The sequence below is a fragment of the Pagrus major genome, chromosome 7, assembly GCF_040436345.1.
Source record: "Pagrus major chromosome 7, Pma_NU_1.0".
In the NCBI taxonomy this organism is placed as follows: Eukaryota; Metazoa; Chordata; class Actinopteri; order Spariformes; family Sparidae; genus Pagrus; species Pagrus major.
Window position 1 is genome coordinate 14,029,507 of NC_133221.1, and position 21,465 is coordinate 14,050,971.

General features: G+C 41.6%; 1 protein-coding gene across 1 annotated transcript in view; it reads right to left on the reverse strand.

The window, feature by feature from the left end:
• Window positions 1–3,485: 3,485 nt before the first annotated feature.
• Window positions 3,486–21,465, reverse strand: part of LOC140999959 (dedicator of cytokinesis protein 3-like) — a 51,680-nt gene continuing 33,700 nt past the window's right edge. Inside the window, exons 20-54 of the mRNA XM_073470558.1 lie at window positions 20,976–21,059; window positions 20,727–20,827; window positions 20,538–20,619; window positions 20,007–20,177; window positions 19,222–19,414; window positions 18,993–19,120; window positions 18,685–18,831; window positions 18,482–18,580; window positions 18,299–18,393; window positions 18,029–18,104; window positions 17,810–17,910; window positions 17,652–17,710; window positions 17,416–17,564; window positions 17,202–17,287; window positions 17,061–17,087; window positions 16,882–16,977; window positions 16,424–16,484; window positions 16,223–16,316; window positions 13,355–13,503; window positions 10,807–10,893; window positions 10,441–10,545; window positions 9,951–10,092; window positions 9,465–9,631; window positions 8,284–8,370; window positions 7,935–8,114; window positions 7,763–7,846; window positions 7,560–7,676; window positions 7,317–7,459; window positions 6,904–7,039; window positions 6,537–6,618; window positions 6,221–6,336; window positions 5,989–6,073; window positions 5,777–5,899; window positions 5,539–5,621; window positions 3,486–4,094 (exon numbers count right to left, since the gene is read on the reverse strand). Of these exons, the coding sequence (XP_073326659.1) occupies window positions 3,486–4,094; window positions 5,539–5,621; window positions 5,777–5,899; window positions 5,989–6,073; window positions 6,221–6,336; window positions 6,537–6,618; window positions 6,904–7,039; window positions 7,317–7,459; window positions 7,560–7,676; window positions 7,763–7,846; window positions 7,935–8,114; window positions 8,284–8,370; window positions 9,465–9,631; window positions 9,951–10,092; window positions 10,441–10,545; window positions 10,807–10,893; window positions 13,355–13,503; window positions 16,223–16,316; window positions 16,424–16,484; window positions 16,882–16,977; window positions 17,061–17,087; window positions 17,202–17,287; window positions 17,416–17,564; window positions 17,652–17,710; window positions 17,810–17,910; window positions 18,029–18,104; window positions 18,299–18,393; window positions 18,482–18,580; window positions 18,685–18,831; window positions 18,993–19,120; window positions 19,222–19,414; window positions 20,007–20,177; window positions 20,538–20,619; window positions 20,727–20,827; window positions 20,976–21,059 (4,344 nt within the window). The remainder of the gene's footprint in view (window positions 4,095–5,538; window positions 5,622–5,776; window positions 5,900–5,988; window positions 6,074–6,220; window positions 6,337–6,536; window positions 6,619–6,903; window positions 7,040–7,316; window positions 7,460–7,559; window positions 7,677–7,762; window positions 7,847–7,934; window positions 8,115–8,283; window positions 8,371–9,464; window positions 9,632–9,950; window positions 10,093–10,440; window positions 10,546–10,806; window positions 10,894–13,354; window positions 13,504–16,222; window positions 16,317–16,423; window positions 16,485–16,881; window positions 16,978–17,060; window positions 17,088–17,201; window positions 17,288–17,415; window positions 17,565–17,651; window positions 17,711–17,809; window positions 17,911–18,028; window positions 18,105–18,298; window positions 18,394–18,481; window positions 18,581–18,684; window positions 18,832–18,992; window positions 19,121–19,221; window positions 19,415–20,006; window positions 20,178–20,537; window positions 20,620–20,726; window positions 20,828–20,975; window positions 21,060–21,465) is intronic.

Consider the following 21,465-nt stretch of genomic DNA (forward strand, 5'->3'; position numbering starts at 1 on the left):
AAGTCACTAACTGTGTCTGTCTGCTGTTTAGGACCGAGCAGGTAGTGTACAGTGGACTTTTAGGGCTTTTCACTGTGAAGAGCTGGCTACTGCAGCCAAAGAATGACACTACTGTGAGAGCGTTGACAGTGAAACAGTATGCTCCTAAACAATGAGCTGAAATTCACTTCAAAGCTATTAAAAGGTGAAGTTCACCCAAACACGAAAGTTCAGTCATTGTCTACTCAGCTTCATAAAATGTCTCCATACAGCTCGTCCAGTGTGATTCAAGTTTACGGAAGCCCAGAGATCACAAATTGATTTGAAAAAAGACATTATTTATGCCCTCCACACGCTGTCAAGCTTGTGTTTTTTTTTTCAGCTTAGCGGCTACAGTGACGATTTCAGGCTAAAAAAGGGTGAAAACTTTTTAAATCAATTTGGGATCTCAGGGCTTCTTGAGTGGGATTACACTGGACGAGCTGTGTGGACACATTTTATGTTTGTTTTTAAAGCGAGGGTGATCAGACAGAGGCAAAATTTTCATTTTTGGATTAACTTATCCTTCAAAGGCAAGGAGAGCAGCAAATGTGGCTGTTAATTCTCTGTAGGTTCATCACTCCTGGTGACCTCTTTCAAATTGTCTGTTTTTGCCCGTGTCCGTTTGTTGTTCAGTTGGTTTGTCAGCAGGATTACACAAAAACTAAACTAACTAAACTGACCAGATTTGCAAGAAACTCGATGAATAGACCCCATGAACTTCTGGTGCAGATCCGGATAAAGGGACGGATCCACACATTTTTTACACACATTCTTTAACATTGCGAGATACAGTAGGGTGTTTGTTGCCATTAATGTCTCAGGGAAAAATGCATCGATCTTGATGAGAAACAGTTAAAATCAGGTGTATTTAGGTGGCTAGTATCTATGAGTGTGTACATTTTAATGCGAGCCAAATAAAAATCTGAAAAAAAAAATATATATATATTTTTTGATATTGGAGTAAGGCTGATTGTATTGAAGGGGACTTTGAGGCCTTGGCAGAAATTTGCTATTTCTAGTTTCTACATTACTTTGAACATAGCCTCTCTCTCTCACACACACACAAACCACAAGAAAAACATCCTTCACTCTCATCACTTTGTCTCTGATTCGTGTCTTTTCACGACAAACAGCGCCCTCTACTGTCGACTCAGCATACCGCTCCACCAATCACAGCACAGCAAAGGTAAAGAGGAAGAGTTAGAGCTGATAAAAGATTGTCTTTAATGTTTGGCATCGTTAATGAATTCCATACCACAGCAGTTATGGGAGTAGGAAAACCACTTTTACAACCAAACACTGTTTGATCATGCTAACACCATATGTACAGGAAAGCACATTGAAAAGTGTATAAAGTATTTATATGAGAAGACTCAAAGTCAAGAACGGTGGAGACAGCCACAGTCTAATGGATTTGTCCTTTTTCAAACACTGATTATAGATATTTATCAATTACATTGATCTCTGGAGTACATGTATATACACAAAACAACGATAAACCTTTTTGGGGCGTCTGCAATAATTCTCAAAAATATTTCACAATACTGCTGTATGTACAATAACAGAATTTACATTGAAAAATTCTATTGTACCTATATTTTGAGTATCACTTCAGTCACCAGTTATCCTCAACGCCATCAGGCTCACAAGAGATACTCACATACTCTATATATCTAACCTCAGGTCCATCTCCAGACAAAGTACAGCAGCTGATGCAGTACCTGGGCCTTCTGTCTCGGTACGGTTTCTGAAATATGTTCACACAACTGATGATCTCACATACAAAAATAGATGTTGTCTAGTCAGCTGACAACTTGATGTACAGTAACACAAAGCATCCACCTGCAAAAAAACAACCAGGAAAACAAGTAATTGTTAAAATATTAGCTATATCCTTCCAACCTAACACGTCGCGATAAACAGCGCTGTTCTCTCTCTCAGTCCGGGCTTCAGCGTTCGTCTGAAACACATCATTAGTTTTCACACAACAGAAGGTGATCGAGAAAGAGCCGCAGGCAGAATAAGAAATATTAGCGCTACAAAGCAAACAACAATCTGAAACCAAAGCGGGACGAAACCATACAAAAACATCACTAGGTAGATATCTTTTTTTTTTTGTTTCCTTCAGGGAGCGTAAAGTGAACAGAATGAAAAGGAGAGCGGCTGTCGAGCTTCTCACAGTCCGGATGAGAGGTCAAACTGCATTTGAGTGCACTTAAGGCAGGTAGGCGATTCCAACGCTGTCTGAGTGGGCTCCTCCACCGGCCACTCAGCGTGCGGGGGTCCAGACAGTGTCATCAGACGCAACGCAAAGCCACTGCAGCTGTCCAGGGTTCAGCCCTCACTGCTTAATACGGTCTGATGACCACACGGAGGAGGAAAAAGATGGAGGGAGAAAGAGAGAGAGAGAATGGTGTAAGTGTCCAGCAGGCGGTTTGAGGTGTGGAGAGTTCTCGTTCCATTCCTTCTTCATTCACCGTGAACATGAGACACGACCGGTGTGGGACCTGTCTGCCACTGTCCTCAGTTTCCTCTCTCGAGATATCTTTGTCACACAAAAGAGACAAATAGAGACTTCTTCAACATAGACTGAACTTAAAGCACTTGAACAAAAACCAGCATTGCAGCTTGTGCAATACAAATAGAACATCTCATCTGAATACATTCACGTAGGTTTCCGTACGCACGGTACGGACGGGAAATCGTCAGCGACTGAAATTCATGTCGGTCCAAGAGTCCAACCATAAAGACCTGCGATTTATGACAGCCCGGCAGCAACACAGATTAGAGTGCGCCATTTGATATGATTCACTATTAAGGAGCACTTAACAGTGTTTTGAAAAACATAATGGACATAAGCCTTTGAAAACACTATAATGTATTTTGTATTATGTATTTATTTATCAAAATAAGAATTCATATATATGAAGCATTTAAAGCAGAGAAGTCACTTCGCTGTGAGTAATACCCTTCGGTCGTCGCCTTGTGTTGTGAAAATGACGTGAAAAGCAAAATTAAGGGAGTTCAGAGCTTATGCTGCACCTGGGATCACGTCGGTTATGATCACGGTTGTCATATTTCACAAAACTGTTGTCGTATTATTCTCGAATGAAAAAACATGCTCACAGACAAGTTGTACAAGTGTGTACAATCAATATCAATTTCTGAACAAAGTTGATCTGTGTCATTGTTCAACAGATCATTTTCTTTTAATTAAATCTAAGAGAGGCCACACGGAGCAGTGACGGCAGTTGTGCCTGTAGTTTCTGTAGATTCATCGAGGTTCACTCCTCCCGTTCTCTCCTTCATGTGCACTGAAGTCGCAGAGCAAAAAGGGTCAAACAAACGCACCCCGCTGCTTCACATAAGAATCTTTCTATTACTGCTCCTTCGACTCAGTGCAGATAAAGGGAAGAAGAGAAGGAGAAGAAAGCTCTGACTGAAATGTAGCTGGAGCCTCTTCATCACTGCGCCTCCTCGTGCTCCTCGCTGATGCACTGCTCCCAGGGGTGCTTCCCCTGGTCCTCCCTGTGGCCGTGAGGGGAGTGGAAGATCCTGCGGGGCAGCGGGATGGGCTGAGGTGGCAGCTCCTCCTCGGGGATGCAGCCCTCTCGCAGGTAGGGTTTGGGCGGCACGGCTGGAGGCTGAGGCCTGCGGTAGGGGATGTGGTGAGGGCCGTGAGAGGGAGCATGGTGGTGGGACGGTGGCCCGTGGGAGTGGCTGTCCATCCCTGGGTGGGCGTGAGCATGGGGATGCGGGTGGTTGTGTGGGTGCGAAGCGGGGCTGCGGTAGTGGAAGGGGCGGACCTGGTCCATGGAGTCGATCTCTGGTCCGCCGTAGTGGATGTGCAGGTAGGGAGACGCCAGGTACTCCTCAGGAGGGGACCACAGGTGACTGGGAAGAGGCTCCAAGGCGTCGTTCCTGATGGGGCCAGGTTCTGGATACTGGCCTCCGAAGTTACTCTCACTCAGAGAGGAAACGCCGCTGCTGGCACTGCCTGAAAGGGTGGAGTTACTGCCACCCAGAGCTGACTGAGGACTGGTGGGGGAACCAGGGATCGGGTGGAGAGGAGACTGGACAGAGAGAGAGAGAGAGAGAGAGGGTGTCATGGGTGTACTTATCTCGATCACAACAACCTGAATTTTAACAGCTGCCTTCACATGCTGTCAGAAATATTGGAAAACAAGTTTTGAATAAGAGCAGGTGAGGAGTCAACAACTACTTCATCATTCTAAAACTGTCTGAGTTTCAAGCACCGAGGAACTTGAATATGGCTTCGTAATTATGACTTGACTGCTGGAGTGAAATATATGATGTGTCTACACTCAATCATCTGAAGTTGTGATATATATTTAATAAACTGACTGAGAGTGAAGGGAATGTGTGGGAGCTTCATTTCTAAGCTACAATTTCAGCATCATATCTGCATGAATTATTCATGCACATTTAGAGAAAGAGGAACAAGAGAAGACTAAAAAGGAAAATGATGAGGAGGTGGATAAGGATGAAGAAAAGTGGATCTCAACTTGAAGCAGTCTTCAAAATGTAGTAGTCAACCAACTGGGATCTTGAGGTACTTATACTTTTTGTTTGTTAAGATAATATAATAGTAAGAACCAGTGGGTTCTCTGGGTCAGGGTCACACAAAAGTCCAGTTTTTAATGAGAATTAAAACAATAGAGTATTAAATATTAGTGAAATATACAAAATATACAAATTATTCGTCATGTCGCAGCCCCTAACATTTATATTTATAGAAACACTGGACTACTGTATATAAAATGGTTTAAACAAGTTCCAACCTGACGAGCTCCAAAAGGAAAATGCTGCTCACACATTGGAGCATCAGTTTTAACAATCTATTAAATCACTTTTAAAGACTAATTTCTATCTAAAAGGCTTCCTATAAATTTGGTGTTTTAGGTTTATTTAGTCTTTTTTAAATTTACACTAATTTATTCTTGATGCTGCACAAGTCTTGCGCTGTTTCATTTTAATGTACCCATTGTTTTTGTTTTTATCCTTGGTGTTTTTATGGTCTTGATCATACATTGTTAAGTTTTATTTCTCTTTTATTCCATATGCCAGTTTGTTTATTCATACATTACTTTGTATTTCATTGTTGTGTTTTTGTGTTTGTTGTAGAGCACTTTGTAACGCTGGTTTTGATGAGTGCCACACAAAGAAAACTATGTATTATTATGTATGATAATAAATCAGTCACAGAGGTCATATTTCTGCATAATGAGTACTTCTGATAATTTAAATACATTTTACTGATTACACTTGACTTATTTAAAGGTTGTAATTTTACTTCAGTAAAGTATCTCTGAACTTATTCCATCACTGCACAGGTGAACATAACTCTAACCAGTCCAAAAGCAGTTTCCAAACATCTGTCAGCGAGTAAGGTTATTATGATGAAATATAAAAAACAAAAATGCTGCAAAGCAGTTCGTCAAGAAGTAAAAAGCTCTGTTGTCACGACTTTACATAATGTTTCTCTGAAGGCTGTACCTTTCGAAGTGAGCGGACAGGCAGGGCAGGGGGAGGGTCACTGTTCTGGTGGTGAAACGCATCACAGTGCATCAGGAAGTGCCCTGCAGAGGGAAGTTCACGAGGAAAAACCATCACAGAGAAGCCAGACCAACTAGCTAGTCATCAATAGCAGGTGAATAGCAAAGTCAATTTGTAATGTGAATGTGTGTTCTTAGCAACCTATAAAGCTTGTGTGTGAGGTAAAAGGAGAAAGTACCTGGTGGGAAGGACCTGGGTGGGACGGGAGGCATGATCACCCCTCCAGTAGAAGCTGGCATGTAGGACACCTGCTCCCTGTTCTCTCCATCCAGACTCCAGCTGGGGGGAGTGTTGGGAAACACTGGAGGGGGAATACATTAACACGTCAACACACACTGTGATTAATCCTACTTACATAATACTGTACGTTTCAACCTGTCCATGCATTACCTTTCTCTGGTAGGTTCATGTGAGGATCGACACATGGCTTACAGGGGCTAACTTGCTGGAATAAGGCACGCTGCATGTGGTTGTTCTGAAACAAGCAACAGAGTGAATCATCATAAATTAGTGACAGTTACATTTTAAAAAATGGCTCCGGTTGTAAATAGTGTTGTTTAATAGCTCATAAATACAATTTGTACCAGATGTGTTTCGATACACCTCTATAATGCTGTCCTACCTGTCCATTCTCTGCCATGTTGTAGTACATGGAGTTGTTGGCCCTCTCACGATGAGACGGCAACAGTATCATCACTTCCCGGTTGTGTTTGGCCTTATCGGGTAAGGATGGAGAGCCTGGGGAAACAAATGAAATGAAAAAATGTACTATTTCTACTTGCAGCGACCTCTTTATACCTACCAGAGAAGACTTGTCGTACTACAACATTCTATATACAATTGATGAGATATCTGAAAGTTGTTTTGTAACTCTCAAGCGTCCCTGATTGATAAAACCTTCTTAAAAACATATTATTTTCTGCAGCTGTGTTACTCACCTCTGGCACTCGAGGGAGCAGAGTTAATAATCTGAGAAGAGTTGGAGCGGATGGAGCTCAGGCTGGAGGAGGAGGGGCTCGGCTGCAAAACAAAATACATTCTAAATATGACGAAAAGCGCTGATCTATAATAGAAAACATCTTTGCTTTTATTTTTTTCCTGCAGCAGACAGGAAACTAATGACGTTTTTGTGCATTGGGATGGTTATATTAAAATACAAATATAGATATGTTGAATCATACGAGTTTTATTTAACGTTTCATATCCTGAAAAGTTTTCATGTGTGACTGTCACTATTTTTTATAGTGCGCAGTACAAATTCATATAATTTTCATGTCAGGATGTGCGTTTTATGTCAGGCCTTACCTGCATGTGTAATGCGTCCTCGGGGTGCTCCCCCATCAGGCCGTCGGTCATTATGACGAGGTTTCCCGCCTCGCTCGATGTGTGAGAGGACAGGGAGGAGGACGAGTGGCGGATCGAACCCTGAAGATTCAGAGGGCTGCAAGACAGAGACAATGTTAGAGTGTATGTGCTTTTGTGTGTGTGTGTGTGTTTACTTGTAGAATCTATGCAGCTAACTTTCTTGACTGATCCTGTATTATTATAGTGGTTATACTTCATTGACTGATGACAGCTTTAGATTCTCGTATATACACTGGTCAAAGTAGTAAAAGAAAGAAAATTGAAAATTGACACTTACATTTACAATTTTGGGTTGAGATTAGAAATGTAGTACAATTTTGGGTGGTTCTTGTGTGCTTGTGTGTGTGACTGACCTGTGTCTGTGCATGAGGCGCACACTCTCAGGGCTCATGTGGCTGTGGGAGGACAGGATGCCTCTGGGAGAGCTGACCCCTTGGCAGCCTGCCGGGCCGAATCGATCCACACCGGGCACGCCCTGCTGGGACCCAACCATATACTGCTCTGAATATTTATACTGCTCACACACAGATTAAAACAGTGGGCATTTTATCACACAAGACGCCAACACAAACTGAGCCACAAGTGGGCCAACTCACATGATGTAAACCTGTCCTCATCATGTGGAACTGATCCACAAGCTTCTTGTGCAGGGGACGCATCTCTGGGTGCACCAGCTTCTCGTGAACAGCCAGTCCCACTCCCAGGATGTGCACCTGAGGAAAAAAAGCACCATTATCATGTGAGTCTGTTCAAACAGCAGATCAGCACGATCTGATGAACTTTTAAAGCAAAGTCTGACCTGTTCCTGCATCAAATCCTTCAGGTGTGTGATCCTCTCTGTGTCCTCTGGGTGGCTGCTGATGTAGTCCTTGTCAAAGAAAGCCTGTTGTACAAGAAGTAATAGATGAAGATCTCTAATTCCACCATTTCTATGCAAAAAATCCACAAATTCATTCCTTCCTGTCATCTACCTCCTGATATCTGGCGATGCCTCCGTTCACAGCAGCATCGATGACCCCATTTAGGCACATGCTGAGCGGGTTGATGTTGCCATGATGCTGCCTGTGCTGGTACTGGCTGATCAGAGTCCGCAGCTCCTGGGTCTTATTCTCCACCACGTAAATGGCGTTCTCCAGAGGGCTCACCTCCACCTGGACATTAATAGACACAATCACCAGAATCCATGATTAAAGGGGAGGAAGTAGGTTTATTTCATCCTCCCTCATAAGCATGGCTACCGGGATAAAAACTTTGAAAACCCTCAGGAGGAGGAGCATGTGAAGTATCAGATGGAAGAGAATGAATGCTTGAACTCCTCACCACTTCTCTCCTTTCCACCTCCGCCCAGCGGGAGATCCCAGGGAGAGGACGGGAGAGGATCAGGGTTGTTCTCTCGATCCACAGACTCTGTTGAGCATGAACACAGAGAATAGAGGTTCATCATGAAGGTCTGGGAAACAACAGACTGTTTGTAGTAGATAAATGACCAGGCAGGGGAAAATAAACCCTTATAACAGTGTTTTAGTGCCTCATGTAGGTCAGTTCAGTAAAAAGTAACAGTGAGAAGTCCTCCTGTGGTTTGAGTCCAAATGTAGGTTACTGTGTGAGAGCAAACTACAGTATCAAGTCTGGTCTTGTAGCACTGTTTGCTGTACTAAGAGGGTGAGCAGAGTAAAAACAACAAGAAAAAAATGAAGCTAAAAATATTTTTTTCCTGCTACCCATAATGTTACATTTTAATCAAAGTTCTGGAAAGTTACCTGAAGAAAAAATACAATATAGAGTGATTTATTAAATACAATAGCTGCAGTTGATTGTTTTTCAAAAACTGCCTGAGATATTTTTTCAATCTGAGGTCATTTCCTTTGTGCTAATGCAGTTGTCTGTCTCTGTCTGATAGCGTCATGATTATAGAAACTTTTCCCTTTCCTTACTACATTACATCATTTTGCAGTTTTTAAGAGTAATGCAGCTGGAGTTCAGGCAGAGGCCACTGTCAGTCAGAGTTACAAAAGCTGCTTCAAAAAGAAGTGATAAGTACGGAAGCCCTAAAGGGCCATGCATTCATATATTTTATTTCCTCCGTTTTCCCGTGATAACGAGTTAATTTCATTTGTTTTCTCGAGATCTCGAGTTATTATCTCGAAATAACAACTGCTGTTTTCCCGAGATAACGGGATAATTTTCTCGAGATCTCGAGATAACGCAACTTTGTTTTCCCGAGATGACGATATAATTAATTTGAGATCTTGAGAAAACAAAACGATAGTGTAGTATATTAAATCTTTGCAGGAAACATCATTCAGTGTAACAACGTCAGAGGAGCAGGAGCATATTGATCACTGCGTCACATATCTGACATAAATCATCTAAAAAGTCTGTTGTGCTGTATCTAGAACAATTCAGTCCATGAATCCGATAATGTCGTGTTTTTAACCAGTGTTTCATTCAAATGTGAAAGTGTGAAAATATGAAAATGTGGCACTGCTGGCTCACCGTACCCTGAACTCATTCTCGCGGTCCTTGGGCCCCTTGTGGAACGGCCTGTCATAGTGGAAGCGGCTGACGTTGTTTATGCGGTAGAAGCTCTTGATCCTCTCGGGCACACGCTCCAGCTGAGGCACATCAGAGATGTCTGACACTGGAGTCACCGCGTAGATCTGCAAGTCTAGAAGCCCAGTGTCAAGGAAGTGACAGACAGACAGACAGACAGACAGACAGACAGAAAGACAGACATATTCACAGAGGAGGACGAGCAGGAGGGATGTTCAAAGGAAATGCTTACAGAGAGCGTTTGTTCTCACAGTCTGACTCTGGAACATCAACAGCGTTTCTATTTGAACTGTGAACAATTTTAATAAGATATTGTTAATTCAATCAACTCATAAAGCAAAAATGCCAAATATTCATTTATAAAATAAACTACACATGAATTAATAATGAAAATAATTGCTAGTTTTAGCAGCCCTATCAACTGAGGAGGATACACTGAGCATCGCTCTGCAGGATGGTGTCGTCAGGTTGGTTGGGATGCTGCATGGCGATGGCTTGTGGAAATTCCCCCAGCATTCTTTGCTGGAAGTCCTCAAGCCGTTCGTAATCATAACCACGACAGACAAACTCCTTGTTCTGCAGAACGAGACAAGACAACGTTTAGATTTCTTCAGGACTCGCAGTGACATGCTGTCGAGACACTGATGCACATGACTTTGACGCCTCTAATGAACCAGAGACTAATAAGCGCTCTGGATAATTGTATATATTTCTTTATTGTTATTATCGTGCTAGAACTAGGGCTTTTAACATTAGTTGTACTATTTTAGTTGTTTTAACACTAGCGGAGGATATAGCAAAAAGGCATGCAGATAAACCCATAATCACTTATTCCTGCTGAAGCATGGAGGAGCAGTGTAGCTGCACGCATCAGCAGAAACCTAAGTGTGTCAGACAGACAAGATAAGACTTAGTGAGCCTTACCCTGAGGAAGAAAGGAAACTTCCTGCCATAGAAGCCCATTCGGAAGAACTCTGGTTCAATCCTCTGCTGTTCGATGATGTTGTCATAGTACGCTGCCTCCATTTTCTGTCACAGAAAGATAAACATGCAAAGGAGTCACGGTGAATAATGATTTAATCACACACAACACTGAATCAGCTGCATTTCCTGATGAGTGTGGGCATGCACAGGTAATTAGGACATTGTTCTTGACGCCATACACGCTTCATGCTGCATATTAGAGGAGGAGAACGACAGAGGGAGCTGAAAATCTTACCTCCCAGCATCACACAGGAGCATTGTTTGATAATAACAGCAGAAACAGGAAGCACGCAAGACCTTACTCACCCGTATCCAGCTGAGGCTCTGGTAATCATATAAAGTCTCGTACTGGAAAGCCAGCTCCCGGCAGAGGGAGATTCCATATTCCCAGCACTGCAAAGTCAAACATAAACAGAAGAAATCAATAAAGTTCAATTTATTCTTGACAATAAAAATAAATCATCATTAAAATGACCATGTGAGACGGGGAAACTACAGCAGCATCCTCAACATGAGAAGACTTCATCTGAACCTTAAAAGGGTCCATACGAGTCTTGTTTGCCTGCTGAGCTGCAGTAGATCTATTTTTCAACAGTCACAGCAAAAATCAGAAATATCACTATAGTCACTATAGCTTCAAAATGTGCACGATCAACGCAGAGAGGACGATCTGATGTCAGACTTTATTTTTGTTTTTGCCTTTTAAGGAAGTTGTATGAACATCAACATGCATCTCTGTTTACTTTGTTTTGTTTTATTAAGATGAGTTGAGATTTGAATTCAATGTATGATGTTATGTTATTTGTTTTTTTTCTATGTAAAAGGTGCTTTAGAAATAAAGTGTATTATTATTATTCTATAAGAAGAAGAAGAAGAAGAAGAAGAAGAAAAAGAAGTGAAAGAAGAAGAAGTGGAAGAAGGAGAAGGAGGAGAAACTGGTAGAAACTATGCAAATTTTATCTAGTAAAATATACAAAATGGCTCTTTGGTCAATACTCTTACATTCTTCTCTTAGTTTTCAAAATCAAAATCAAATCTTTGCAATTTCCTGTTTTAATAAGTGAGTATGAATGAGTGTTCTAAGTTCAGCCTCTGTGTATGTTTTCTCACCATTTATTCGCTGGCGTCACCAACCTGCTAGCGTTAATATTTAGGCTTATATAACTTTCAGTTTGTCCCGGATAAATTTTAACATTCGTATGCGCGGGTGATTCAGCAGGTACAGAGCAGCTACGAGCAGCAATAAAAAACTGGAGATGACATAGAGTCAATGAAGGAGGCCACTTTTATTTCCTCCTCAGCTGCTCCAGTCCAGAGGGCATTATGCTCTCCAAAGCACAGAGACCAGTCAACTAATTTCATTTTGTGGATGAATACCAGAGAGGGAGGAGTGATTCCAGGAAGCAAATCACATTCGTAAGGACATTTGATCGTAACTGAGGAGTGCTGTGATGTAGGCAAAGGCTACAGTGTGTGTGTGTGTGTATATATATATATATATATATATATATATATATATATATATATATATATATATATATATATATATATATATATACATGTATATGTCTACTTTACTACATTTATATTGCTGTAGTTATTTAATATATAAAACATACGATCAGCACTGTTACTGAACACTGTATAAAGAAGTTAAAATAAGCTTCTCCTCCACAATCTGCAACATGAAAGTGCTACTTTACCCTATCAATAACGATAATCAGTAGTGCATTATTTAAAGGGCTGTGCATAAGTCTGACATGACACCATCATAATCATGATGTAACACCTGTCATGAAGATGAAGGAGTCTTTATGCATGTTTATAACTGATATCATTAAGTGTCATTGAGACAGTAGTGTCACTCATATCAAAGCTGACATTGTTTGAGATGTCTTTTAATGATGACTTGACGTAACCTCAGCCAGTCATGTCATCAGCATGTTATAGCAGGCGCAATTATCAAACTTAACGAAAGGACAATTGGACAATTACTGGTTTCAATATTTAGCATTTGATTATTGGAGTCAAATTGTTATTTGCCAAATTGCTGATAAAATCAATGCACTACTCTGATGCAGCATGCAATCTGCAAAGTAACTAGTACCTAAAATTATCAAATACTTGTAGCGGAGTTAAAAGTACAATATTTGCCTGCAAAATGTAGTGGACTGGAAGTATGAAGTAGCAGAAAATGGAAATACACAAGTAAATACAAGTACCTCAAAATTGTTCTTAAGTGCAGTACTGAAGTAAATGTAGTTAAAGCCCAGTTTGACAACAGGGAATAACGCCAAAGTGATCTGGGGAGTTTTACTGATGCTAAAGTAAGCAAACACTAACAGCTGCTAACTAACTTTAAGGAGCCAAACTCGAGAAAGAAAACCACCGTATACGCTGTGGTATTGCTTTTACTTAAATAAAGGATGTCAGTGCTTCTTCACCACCATATAGATCCAGATTAATGGTGTAAGCAAGAGTTAGTATTTTGATAAATACATTTGTTTATAGAATAAAAAAGGACACGTCTTCATAACAGAGCCAAAACAATCACTGGGAACTGGCAAAAGATGTAAAACATGGTAAAAAATCTGGGACAAAGATTGTAAGAAAGATGAAGACTGAAATGAGGGTTGATGAGGGCAAAATTTAATTATGTTTGAGAACAGCTGCACTGCAGATGAGAACAATCACTTCAACATTTTGAAACATTTTCCAAAATCCATAATTTAACTGTGTGAGCTTCAGCTGCAGCTCAGCCAAAAGGTGCTGTGGGTCACAAATGATTTGCTTTTAACTGTCTTGAAGTCGGTCAAAAGAATAGCAAGAGATAAAAAAAAAAAAATCAACTTGCCTTGCCCTTGTTGAAGTAGTGGAGTATTTTACGACTCAGGTTCTCCTTGCGCTGCCACTCGCTCTGACAGGGGTAGTGGAGGAAATCCCTCAGGGGCCGGTCCTCCCACTGCAGCAGCTCCCAGTACAGCAGCAGGGTGAACGCTGCCTCTGTTGTCACGTACAGGTCAAAGGTCGTCAGATTAAAACCGGATCATGGTGATGATCTGCTACAGTACAGCTACAGATGTTGGTGTCCCACCACAGTAATGAACTGATACCTTCCAGACATTTTGGGTCTCGCTTTTGTGAACAGATGGCAAATGACACAAAGCGCAGTCAGTGGCACAGAGCACAAGCTGCCAGAGCATCGGTGGTATGTTTTGGTATATTGGTGGCCAGAGGTGAAAAGTGCACCTGCACAGTTTAAATCATATCAGCTGCTCTCAGCTTTTGTCATTTGCTTAAATCCTGACATGAAAATGAAAACTCTGGAAACAGAGTTTTCAAACCCATAGTTGGACAATAATATCGAACATTTCTAAATAGTTAGAACATTTGTTCTGTGTGATATTCTTTTATAGATTTTTTTAACTGATCAAGTTTTCTTTAACTTTTCAAGTACTTAAGATAAATAAAATATATAAACAAATAGACGAAAAAGACCTATGACATGAGATCATTCAGTCAGCTGTAAAAGCTATTTGATTTTACTTTTGGGTAGAGCTGCAGTGATTAGTTGAAATCACAGAAGATAATCTAATTGGTCGAAATGGTCTATTCAGGCTCTCATAGGGAAATGTCCTGCTTTCCCTGTTTTAAATCATGTTAGACTGAATATCTTTGGGTTTTGGAGTGAAAACAAGATGACAGAAACTCAATTTTAGTAACTCCTGTCAAAGTGAAATAGTTTTTTGACATTTGGCTGTCTTGGCTGTAAAATCTGTGAAAAACTGTAAAGAAGTGCACTGCCTAGCACTGAGTATTAACTGTAATGAAAGAAAGAGTTGTTGAAACCGTGTTGAGGTGTCCTGTCACACTGAGTGAATAAACTAGAGCTGTAACGATTAGGCTCAGCTGTTCAGACTGCAGGCAAATCAGATCTGTGTCTCAAATCAGATCTTTAAGGACAAACACTCTGCATTATTTGCAAGCGATTAAATTGAATTTTTGTGTCCAGACATCACCAACCTATCTGCATGGGTTGCTGTGGTAACGAGGTAGGTGTAAGTGAATACGTATACTGGTGATGCTGACCCATCATCAGCGATCTTACTGTCAAATCGCTGAGCAGACGACAGCGTAAATGTCCACGGACTTTTCTCTGCGTTGTCTTCAATACAGCGCTGTTAAAAGCAGCGTGTATTCTGATCAGGCAAGTTGCAACAGACACAAAAGACACTTTGAAATGCGATATACTGTAAGAGGCCAGAGCATCCGGACTGAGACGCATTAGTATAAATCGGATTTGAAACGCATTTCAAACCACCTACAAATGTGGTTAAAATCAAAACGGATCAAATCTGGATTTGCCGAAAAAAGGATTCGGGCTGGCAAAGTGAACATCGCCATAGTTGATTAGTCTCAATAGTAAGGATTTGTTTCTTTGCTTCATGAAATAACAACTTAAATATCTTTTGGTTTTTGACTGTTGCCCTGAAAAAGCAGCGGTGTGTTTACCTCATCTCAGGTGACTCGATCGTAAATATAATCATTAGTTGCGGCTCTAAAATAAAACAGCGATAAACATGAATCCACCGTATAAAACCAAAGATGAATGATGCCTCTTTCCAAGTTGAATCGACATCTTTGAAGAAAATAAAGTTGTTTTTCAAGCAGGCAATGATTCACACTATAAAAACATGTGCAATCACAGACGACTCTGCAGAAACACTCATATGTGTTTTAATTATCTTGCCAGCTGCCTGTTGTTTGTTTTACGTAAGTGATGAATAAGGTTGCATTTAATTAGTCATATTTGGCTACATTTACATGCGCACAATAAAACCTCCACTGCCAACACTGTGAGTAAAGCAGGAACACTTAAGCCATTTAAAACGATTACAACAACTGACAACTTCCCCTGATTTCCTGTTTACATGATTGAGAGTGGCATTTCCAAACCTGATTAAAATTTATTGCAAATGACTAATTTAGCCTTTTTTCTCATGTATAATGCAAATGTGATATAAATCCCCAAGTCACAAGACACGTGAAAAGAAACAAACAAACCCAGTTGAGACTGTCAAGAAATATTCTAATGTGTTCGTGTTGAACTGCCAGCACACATTTATCTCGTCCTATCTCCTGACATTTAGCTTGTCTCTTTATCCTGTCAAGGTTATTTATCTTGCAAGTCTGTTTTCATCATACTTTCTTATCTATTAGCAATCTTGTCTATGGCTCAACAGGGAATCCAGACTGCTGTGCAGGAGTTTCATCAGTTTTTCATACATTGATGCCCCAGACTCTCTTTTTGGATCATACTTGTTTTTACTATTTACAGACAACTGTTGCTGAAAGGTATTCAGTCCTGAAACCTCGCCTTTAAAGACTTTGAGTTCACTGAAGATGCACTCGAACCAGACTTTATCAGGCGCAATTTACCTCCTTTGTATTATTTTGTAGTACAGTTAAAAAAACAAGGATATAAACACTTAATATTTCCTGAATCAAAGGCCAATTCAACCCCTTTGTTCAAACTAGCAGGACACTGAGGAGCCTCGTGATTTGTCATTCAGACTGAACCAAACTAAATAGAAATTATCAGGAAATTAAATACGGTCTGATCGCATCTTGAGAAGGGGTCTTATCAGCCAAAGACATTACAGCCATGACTCACCCAGAACAAAGTCTCCATCCTAAACTATGCACCCGACATCTCTGTTACCTGTGAAGTCCTCTGCTTGGAGATGCAGGTCACACAGCTTGTGGATGTAGCGGATGTACATGTCCTCCTTGTTGACCTCTGATTTGTAGAAGTTCTGGGGATGAATTAAAAAGAAAACTTATGATAAACATCTATTCCATGAAAATACTAATAAATGTGTTTCTGAAAGTGAGAGTGAAATGAATCAGATGAGTTTCTCACCATAAGGTTGACAGAACCGCCAATTTTCTTGTTCTCCAACTCGTCTCCTTTCATGCAGTCCCTAAAAATAAAAACATGGTTTATTTTTCTCATTGCTCTTCAACTGCAGGACATAAACCATCAGTGCTACTATTGCTATATATTTTGATTACTACTTATGACACTGATGTACCATCACTGTACAAATTATAAAGCCCACTGAGGCAACGTGATTGTGAATGGGCATTCACTCGACGGAGAGCTCCGGTGTCCTTTTCATAGCAAGTGAGATCAGGGTTTCCAGGTTAAATTGGGATTCTTACAGTTGTTTATTGCTTTGGACAGTAGCCAGGAAGCTTGCGGTAGCCGTTTTGCTAATGGCGTCTTCGCAACAGCGGTGCCAACAGGAATACCCGAGGGAAACGCTCGGAGGGGAGAAAGTTGAAAAGCTGTCTATTTCTGCTTTAACCCCAGCGTACCTGTAATCCAGCAATCGTTCAACAAGTCTTGTGACTGATGTGACGAACGAGATCCCCGTCTCTCTCCAGGTCTCCTGCTCTATTTTCTCCAGCAGGCTGCACAAAAAAAATACAGTTTTCACTAAAGGCGACGAGCACAGGAAGTAAAGAAATATGAATCAAAATGTATATCTCCTCACCTCGGATAAGGACCAAACAGCTGGGTCCTGGGGTTTGACAGCCAGGCAACACATAGAAGCACGTTAGAGGGAAATAATACAAGAGCAGCATTTTTCTGAGTATCACTTCACAGGCTCACTAAACACAGGTTTGATGCTTACAAAAGGCTGAAGAGCTCTCTGTGATTATCATCGCCTTTCCCATCCGACACCATGCTGTCCAGCTTATCCATCAGCTCTGCTTCCACCTACACACACAGACACGCATTCAGCCAAAAGATGTGGGTGTTATTTGACAAAAAGCTGTCCATCTTTCATCTTTATCTGCAGCGACACGCACAATCTGAAGTTCAGAACATGATACTGTCGCGCTCACCTGTTTGAAGTTGCCATTTTTTCTCTGCTCCCAATCCATCATGTCATGGAAAATTGGGATCATGATGTTTCTGACCTCCATCTGAGGCACCAGGGTAACGCCGAGGAAGGGACCCATCATTCCTGGGATGAAGTGGGGCTTGTTGTCACCTGGATTACACAGATCAACACAGATTAGGGCACGCCGTTCTTGTCAATTTGATAAAAATCAAAATGTACAAGGGTTGTCTGACGCACCTAATTTTTGCCACATGCTGAAGAGCTCATAAGCCATCATCACCCTCATATCTCCATACCTACAAGGACAAGAGTGGAAGATGAAGAGTAGAAAGTTGGATGAATAATTAACCTGTGCAGGAGAGAAGGAATACGATGAATATACGCTGGTTTCTTACTTGTCAAGGACTTTCTTTCTCTTAGCTGGGCCGAGCGCCTCCAGCTGCAGACTGGGCTGGTTGATGTAAAGTACAGTGAGGCTGAAAAAGGAGTTCCACACCTAATACAAAGCAAAGACAAAATCAAAGATCAATCGGCGAATCATTACATTTCAGAAAATGAATTACGGAAAAGCTTCGCCATCAGCTTGGCTGTGTGGTGGGTTTCCTGATACGCACCTTGAAATCAAAATCGGCCTCTGAAAAGTTCTTGTGCAGCGCCGGAGACAAGAACTGTGTTGTCACCACGATGATACTGCAGAAAGCAAACATTACACTGTCAGCTTACAAAACAAGGTAGCTGCCAAAAATAGATGAAGAAATTTGCAGCACAAGCGTCACCTTCACAGCAGGATTATCTGAAGAGAGACTGATCTAATGGTTGGCTGTATTCCCTTACCGTAACCAGGACAAAAGACTGCATGTCGGAAATGGAAAAAGCGGACTCACTGACTTGTTAGAAGCCTCATGACACTCCAGTCTCGGGGGAAGATAGTCAGTTTCATCAGATTGCGGAACACGCAGAAGATCTTTAACAGGAACTCCTGCCAAGGAATATATTAAGAGAAGGTATGAAGTGCAGGTATGTTGCAAATGTGGTGATTTGGCTCAGCTCTGTGACTGTTTTCTCACCTTCAGCTCCTCCTTGCTATGGAAGTTGTTGAGTAGATGGTGAAAGTGGATCTCAGTCATCTGTTGGAGGAGCGAGAGAAGGCAGGAAACATACTCCCCCTGCATGAAAGACAATGACAGAGATGGGCACACACATATTAAGACAGGTTAACCAACTCAAAACATCCACTAAACTCCACCTGCACATCAACGAGGAGGCTTACGGTTATCTCAGCAGTGCACTGGGGACATCGTTGCCCTCTGGACGTCTCCACAGAGTGAGACTTGCTCATGATGGACAGCAGAGTCTGCAGCAGCACGTCCAGAAGGCTTTCCACCATCATCTCCACTTCCTCCTGAACAGAAGACTCCTGAGACACAGACGGCAAGCAGAGAAACGCTGAGTGAACAACAGAGATGCAAACATGCTGCTTCAGGAAATTCTACATCTCGCATTCGCTTATTCAATTAAACCTTATTTTGTAATCACATGGGGGTTTTCAGTCATACTGTTTGATACATAGTACTGTACCATGGAGCTAGTCTTAATTATGGAAAAGATGCTGCTTAGGATCCCAGAACAGATGAGCAGCTCCCTCTGCTGGCGCAGATGCAGGTGGATGTGATGCAGAACGACCGGCAGCAGAATACTACGAGACTCTGAGGAAGGAGCAAAGAAGGAGGAAGGAGTGGATGTATGTATGCGTGACGGTTTTGGTATCTTCGGGTAAAGAAAACACAAATCTCCACATTTGTCTCACCAGGGAAGAAGAAGAGGCGGCTCTCAACTGTACGAGCGATGGACTGCAGTTTGACAACATCCATCGACTGGCCGATGTCCACTGTGCTGGGCATGCTTCCTAAGGTGCCCCTGACATATTCGGCTACCTCCTGGACAGTGAACATCTGCAGCAGCTCATCAAAGATATCAGGGAAACTGTTCAACAATGCTGCCTGAGGGGACAAACCGAGGACAAGGAGAAGGAATTTGTAGTGCACATACAGAATAACATGTTTAAAATCATCACAAAGAATAACACTTATAACAAAACACAGCTCCTTCCACACAACAAATAACCCAAAAGCTCGCTAGAAGGAGCACGAAGAATTTCTCCCTATAAAGACTCAAAAACACTAACTGTGTTTCTGTTACTTAAGAATGCATCATCCTGTTTTAGCAGACCGGAGGACGCACAGCCTCTGCTGCATTGTGAAACCAACACAGGGGGGTGCTGTGACTTACTGAGATGGATGACAGCCCCACAGCATGACCACAGAAAGGCATGCAGCTGATCACACCCCTAAACTGTCCAAGGAAGGGGCAACAGTGGGGGCGAAGGATTGAAAGATCAGTCAACAGAACACACAGAATGAAAAAGGATGAAGAAAAGACAAACGAATTAATAAACAAAATTGTGGATGCAAACTCGGGGGATGGATAAAAAAAGATACATATAAAAATAAAGACGGTGATAACATAAGATAAAACAAGACGTGCTGCGCGTTGTCGGTGAAAGCGTCCGTCATGAGGTGAGAACTATCTGACCTGTGTGAACACCAAGTTCTCTGAGCTGCGGCTGTCCAGACTCAGGACGAAGCGGATCGACTGGAAGAGCTCCTGAATGCTCGCTCTGAACTGCTCCTCCTCCATCCCGCAGGTGGCTCTCGAGTACAGGATCCGTGACTGGACGATGAACTTGAACAGGTACTCCAGAGCCTGCAGGATGCAGACGGAGAAATACGGTCAGGTAAAGCAACGCATCGCTACAATGAATAAGCACTGAGCACTGACTGGGTTTGTGGTTGATCATCCAGAGAAAATCAATACATTAAAGAACACAACAGAGTAGCTCTTCACATGATCCCATTGGAAAAGGAGATACAAAGACCATGGGTAAATGTTTCACTCGGCACATGTCAGTATCTGCGGATATTTTTGTTAACTTCCTTCCTCTCAGCAGGGAACTCATACATGGCTTCACATTACTCCTCGTCAGCCTTCTGTTCGACTGTTTCCCCACGTCTTACTAATTAATCCCAGAGGACAGGCCAAGAAAGGAAGTGCGTGATACTTTACCCTCATGGCTTCCTGGATGTGGTCCTGTCGGACGACCTCAGCCGAGCGGTCCATGTACCACTTCAGACAGCGAATCAGCTCCCTGCGGGTTTCATATTACAGAGTCAATATTAAGTTTGTAGATATTTAAATGTAGGTTTGTATTTTTTTTCGTTTGAGTGAAAACAATTAGGTAAATGTTTGTTGTACTTGTATGCCAAAGCTCCAGCAAAGTGGTTTTGGATGTAGGAGTCCATGACGGGTCTGAAGTGGTAGAAACGGCTGTCCCTGAGCAGGTTAATGATGAACACCTAATGACACACACACACACACACACACACACACACACACACACACACAAATATGTATATAAATATATATATACATCCTTATTTCCTGTGCTTACAGGCAAAATAAATCATGTAGCTGAATATAGCTGTGCTCCTTTAATTTTCCTACCAGTGACTGGAAAACCAGCGGTCCGTATTTATCAGTGTTGTCATCTAAAAGACAAAAAAGCGTATCCAGGACATCTCGCAAGAACTGTGAGGAGAAAAAGGAACAACGCTCAGCACACCCATCACATCAAAGGCCTGTATGGTAACTAAAATAGAAACAAAGGGTAGCCCCTTCATCCAAAAACACAGCAATAAAACCTTCGTCTTAAATTCTGAAATGACTTCTTAACACTATTAAATATGTCGAAATGCAGTAACAGATATGAGAATACCCCCAAAAACAGATAAATTCATTGTGAATATAATCTGGTCAATCAATATGTAAGAATGATAATGTAATATCACCTAAAATCAACAGTCACAGAACAAAAACTGACAATGTCTTCTCATCCTCAGCCTGAGTAAGTGTGGTATCTTAATCTTAAGGGCATAGCCAAGGAGGCCCACTTCACCACGCAGATACACAGAAGGCAAACATTGTTAATCAATAG